The sequence below is a fragment of the Gymnoscopelus microlampas genome (genome assembly GCF_963454915.1).
Source record: "Gymnoscopelus microlampas genome assembly, chromosome: 3".
Lineage (NCBI taxonomy): Eukaryota > Metazoa > Chordata > Actinopteri > Myctophiformes > Myctophidae > Gymnoscopelus > Gymnoscopelus microlampas.
Window position 1 is genome coordinate 31,539,455 of NC_139940.1, and position 6,116 is coordinate 31,545,570.

At 41.0% G+C, this 6,116-nt stretch overlaps 1 protein-coding gene across 1 annotated transcript in view; it reads right to left on the bottom strand.

Moving 5' to 3' along the window:
- Positions 1-1,325: 1,325 nt before the first annotated feature.
- Positions 1,326-6,116, bottom strand: part of irx4a (iroquois homeobox 4a) — a gene marked incomplete at both ends in the record, with an annotated part of 6,561 nt that continues 1,770 nt past the window's right edge. The window contains 3 exons of the mRNA XM_084052707.1: positions 1,326-2,053; positions 3,375-3,685; positions 5,978-6,081. Coding sequence (XP_083908833.1) covers positions 1,326-2,053; positions 3,375-3,685; positions 5,978-6,081 — 1,143 coding nt within the window. The remainder of the gene's footprint in view (positions 2,054-3,374; positions 3,686-5,977; positions 6,082-6,116) is intronic.

Consider the following 6,116-nt stretch of genomic DNA (forward strand, 5'->3'; position numbering starts at 1 on the left):
CTTTTCACTTTTATGCGACGTGCTCGCCTCTCTCGCAAAGCCCCTTTCACTCCTCAGCCTAAGGAATCGGGAGTATAAGGCTTTGAGCCCCCACATAAATTGAAGGGTTATTGTCAAAACTCACTTCAAATTATTTTTCGTTTGAACCTATTAACGGTTGTATGGCGAATAACTTACCCTTCTGACAGCTGCATCATGGATGGGGTTGAGATGTTTCGATAATATTATCAGAGAGAGAGAGAGAGAGAGAGAGAGAGAGACGAGGGGGGAAATCAATAGGCTGACATGAAATATGACTGCGAACATCCCAATTACAGCCTGTTTAGAGGGAATTAATGAGGCAGATCTTAGATACTGATATTGTTCCGTCTTGAGGGCTGAACCGTCTCGTTTTCTTGCTGTCATTGAAAGAGACTATTTCTCCAGAATAGTTACAGTTCTGTATAGAAGGTATAGCCCTGTGATAATGGGTTGAAGGGGAAAACGGCAATATTTCAGCATGTTAGTGTTTTAAAAAGGCCTACTAAGAAGTAGGCAATAAGCAGGCCCAAATTCTTAGTAGGCCTTTTTAAAACACTAAAATGCTGATATAGATTATTGGGACGATTATTGGGCCAATTATCTAAAAAGATCGGCCTTGTCAAAGATTGGATGCAATTTAATTTATAAACAATCAGACAGCAACACAAATAAAATCATAGCCTAACAATAAAATAGAATATTAAAAGGAATGGTGGACCCGAGACAATTCAATGGCCACGAAAGGGTGTAAATCCTGATTCAGCACCATGGATAGCGACCAGGTATGGACAGCAACATAAGCCTCTCTTCAGAAACCAAACTTTTATTTTCAGTGAACATGAAACTCGAAACGCTCACCTTCACCTTTGAGGAGAGCTGTGCATTTGTGAGACTTTTTTTTTCTTTTTCTTTCAAGTGATACTCATCGACTGAGATCTTAAAGAATATTCAATAACATTTTTGCATGCGCATATTAAAGAACCAAAACAAAATAAAAAATAAAGAAAATCCTGTAAACCTTTTTTTCGGATGTAAACTTTAAGTTAGGCCTATACATTTAAATAGTTTGTGCGTGCGTTGGAACGGAATATCCAGATTTTTTTTCATGTGAAATGCCAATATAATAGTACATAAATATATAATTGCTTTAGAAAATAATAAAACATGGAAACATGACAACGCTGTAGGCTATCCAACTTGAATGTCATTCCACTCTGTCACTTTAGTTCGACGCCCAAACAGTAACATCTCACAAAAGTCTTTTAGAACTTTTTTTTTTTGCAGTAAAAGAAAGATTTGGTTTGTTAAGAGCAGAAAAGTTTATCAACAGTTTTTGGAAAAGTCATGGCACTGTCTTTGGTGGAATCTTGATGCTGTTGTTGTAACAACGTGTGTCCTTTGATGGCGTTGCTGTTCCCCACAGCGGTCTCCAGGATCGTGCCTTTGGTCGTGGTCCACGAGACGGTGGTGTTGCTCAGAGCCTGGTTCAAAGTGCTATGCCTGAACAAGGGGTCGTGGAAAACCCCGTCCACCCAGTTTCTCAGAGTCGTGACCGGCGAGTCCTGTCTGTCCATGGTGCCGTTCACGGGGGAGGTGGCGGCGGGGGACGGGGTGAGCGACGACGGCTGGCACCTCAACATGCACGACGGATACTCAGTCTGGTTCAAGGAGGTCGCGGTCTGGGCCAGAGACCAGATTCTGGGTTTGCCGTCCAGCATTTGGTGGCCTTGCTGTTGTTGTTGCTGCTGGTAGCAGGTCTTTATTGCCTGCTGTCTGTTGTCCTGATGGTCGAAAGTCTCCGGGCTCGTTTTCAGGCAGCTTTTGGACAAGTCCTGCTCCCCGAGGGAGACGGGGATGGATATTTTCAGTGACGTGTGTTTTATGTGGTCGTCGGGGCAGTCGGTCGTCGTCATGTGGGTGTTCATGTGATACTGGTGTTTGAGCTCACACTCGGAGCTCTCGGACTCCTCGATTGTGTCGAAATCGTCCAAGTCGCTCAGCTGAAGATCCTTATCATCCCGGCTCCGGTTGTCTGGGAAATGAAACGAGTTGGGCATGTCAGAGATATCACCATGAGAGGCGTTATCAATTCTCAAACCAGATGAGATGACTTAACCATTACAAAAAATAATCCTATTACATAATGATCAAATTACAACTGTCATATCTTCCTTCAATGCCAGTGTAATGATTAATAAATTATGAAGGTGCTATAGTAGACCATGTAAATAGAGGTCAGTCTCAGCACCTCTGACAGTTTGTGCCAATGTGTAGCACCCTGCCTCACCCTGTTGTTTTAACCAGCCACTCTGTGATCAGTTAGATCACACATGACCTGGGTGGTAGGGGTTGTATTGTGAAAGCATGTAGTCAGAGATGTATTTTGAGTGATTTTAAACTATTGAACAGTGTTTTACAATCAATTCTATGACTCACTGCATGCCTGTGCAGAGATCAGTATTATGTTCAACTTCCTTAGTCTTTGTTATAGCTTTTTTGGGAAGACCTGAAAAATAGACCATTACAGTAGTCTAACCGTCCACAGATAAAGGCATAGATATATTAATATGTTAATAATATATGGCAGATTTTGTTATTGACTTGATATGGCGAAAGCAAGGTAACACATTTTCATACATGGCAAAGTACTCGGCTAAAACTTTACCATTAGATCAAAGAGGCAATATCAAAGCTTTCTGTTCTTGACCATGATCATACAGTGAAGCAAATTGCTGCAATTACTGTAAAACATATCCTCATTCTATCCAAAAATATATAAAGCAAAGCTGTTGGGAATTTTGATCCAGTTATAATCCTGATCCATGGTAACATAATTGAAGTTCAGAGATTTCAATAATGGCTCATGTTCAATATTCTATCAAAATCCATATACTGCTGACCTGGCCTCATCATAATATACTGCACAGTAGACAAAAACGTTGGAATACACTTGGATGTTTAGAACATTGTTGTGCTCCTGGTTCGCTGGCTTTCTGTCATCATCATGATCATTGAAAAAGTGTTGCTGCTATACCACTGCAGTGAGAGTTCACTTGGTCTGCTGTTTGGATCCCTCAACACTTCGAAACACAAAGTTATTGTTTGCCTTGTCTGTCTGAATACTTTTATGTCTAAATATTTCATAGATACATTTCTTCATGCCTAATTTGCACAAAGGGCCTTTGGATGCAAATTGTATAGTACTTCAATCTATTAAGTGATTATTTTTACATAAATGTTACACTTTAACTTGAGGCCTGAGACATTGTCATCATATTGCATGGCAGAAAAGAACGGCATAATTTGAAGATACATTCAAAGACTCAAAAGAAATTAGACATTTTGATACCAACCATCGTCATTGTTCTCGCTTTTTATCTGGTCCTCCTGGGATCCGTCCTCATCCTCGTCGTACCTCTTCTCATCCGACCCCTTGTTCCTGGGCGGCCATGTCATCTTGTTCTCCTTCTTGAGCCTCCTCCTGGCGTTGGCGAACCAGGTGGAGACCTGAGTCAGGGTCATTTTTGTGATGATGGCCAACATGATCTTCTCTCCTTTAGTGGGGTACGGGTTCTTCCTGTGCTCCTGCAGCCAGGCCTTCAGCGTGCTGGTTGTTTCACGGGTGGCGTTCTTCCTCCTTGTGCCACCATCCATGGACCCGTACCTATTAACCAGGAGACAAGCAACCATAACATACCTATTAACCAGGAGACAAGCAAGCATACCATCCATGAACCCTATATTAACCAGCAGACAAACAACCATAACATAACAGGAATGCCTTTTTAGCTGACCAGATGTTTGCTGTGTGGTATTTTTGATCTACACTTCCTGAGCATCAACTCTGAGAGTTTACAAATGGATAAATCAACACTGAGGATTTTGCTATGTATGATACTTTTCTCGTCCTGACCTGCGTCTGATGTCAATCATTTGCGTTTTCAAGCTCACAATACAAATAAATCATTCAAACATCTGACACTGTGAATAATGTGAGACTGATTATAGAGCCATGTGTCTCATAGTGATGGGGAGTGGGTGTGACAAGCCATACGCACCTATTTGTGAAAAAGGCAAGGCCATAGACACATGTTACATTTGAGGTGCCATGCTTTATCCACCATTAAATCATACATTTTCCCAGTAACATTGGGTAAGATTATGAAAGGACTGGAAGAAATGACACCAACCACCACACATCCACATCTGTAACTGGGACATGCCTTGGGATTGATATAGAGTGTGTGTGTGTGTGTGTGTGTGTGTGTGTGTGTGTGTGTGTGTGTGTGTGTGTGTGTGTGTGTGTGCGTGCGTGCGTGCGTGCGTGCGTGCGTGCGTGCGTGCGTGCGTGCGTGCGTGCGTGCGTGCGTGCGTGCGTGCGTGCGTGCGTGCGTGCGTGCGTGCGTGCGTGCGTGCGTGCGTGCGTGCGCGTGTGCATGTGTGTGTGTCATGATCTTGAGCAAACCATGACCTGGATGTAACCACATGTAATGAATAATTTCAACAACAATTTACAGTAGTCTGCAGATGTGGACATTGACAGTGACTTATGCATGTTACTACCCACAAAGCCCAGTGACAATTCAATATCCTTTGAGCTGCAGTGTATATATATCTGCAAATAAAATCATTACTATTATTATATTATATTACAAGTAAATTATTCTTGAATAATGAGACATCACAAAATCTTTGATGCAAATTATGCTTTGATTTAATGCATTAAACATCAAGTGTTGTTCAATTTCTGCCTCCCTAAAATAATGTGTTCAAATGATTGATACATTGATGATGATGATGATGATAAATTAAAGTAATGTTCAGCTTAACAATGTTTTTTTCTGCAGCTTTATCCATATACACTGACTATATGAACAAATAAGAACACCATTACATGCAATGTCTTCTCCCGCAAATGTTAGCATTTAAAATGCAGTGTCAATTTACACTCAGCAGCAAGCTGCAAAAACACTCTCAAGGGAGGCTTTTATGAGGCCTTTATTGCCTTGTATATCGTAACACAGGTCAAACACTGTTAGGGGAGTCACAAGGAGACTAGCAAAAGGAGTGCTACATCTTCACCCTGTGCTGTTCATCCTCAGATAAAATAGACTATAAAATTGCTTGATTGAGCATAAAGACGGGCCCTCAGGTAAAAGTTGACCGTAGACTGAATAGCAGTGCTTGTTTCTTAAAGGCTTGTATACCCACAAGCCTGTTAAACTTCAGAATTAAATGAATAACTAAATAAACCATCATCTTTTATCTTGTATGTATTCATCAGTTATGTTTTATCGAGTTCGGCTTTTTCTGCTGGTAGTTTTCCTCATCACGTACAAGGCCAATCACAAAAAAAGTAGGCTACTGATTACAAGTCATCATCTCTGCCCTTGCTCTTGATGATGGTGGTGTAGAACACCACAAGCAAAATGCCTTTAATAAGATTTCACTTTCAGACAAATTGCTAGAATCTGTCACTTTGTGACCTCTTATGTCTTTCTGAGTGGGTCACTGGCCTTCTGGCACGAACCACTGCCATTAATGAAGAAATGGTGCATTTGAGTAAGATAATTGCCTTGAGTTGTTGCTTGAGATGAAAAATAATCTTGCCCTTTTTTCTCAAAGATTGGACGTTGTAGTTACCCATGATATAGAAAATATGCATCATGCAAATAACCCCCAGAATCCTTTGCTGGGGAGACATTGCTGGACTTGGGATGCAGTTGGCATGTTCTATGGGTAAAACATTGTCTAACATTTAAATAATGCCACATAAGTCAATACTAAATTGTCTTCAAATTGTAATTTGATTTAGCTTTTCTGTATCATATCAGCTACTGTAGGCTTTATGCAACATCACCACGCTGACAAAAGTGCTAGGAATTATGTTTGCACCATTAGCCAAACTTCATGACCATTATTAAGCAAGAAGCAAAGTAGTAGAAAAGTCACATACCTGTCGTATTGATACTGTCCCAAGGTAGGATCATAAGGGTAGTATGCTGCCTGGGTTATTCCCGCATGCGCAGACGCAGAGGCATCTTTCGTATCAAATGTACCCTGCAATCATAAATAACGGATTTAATTGGAAATGT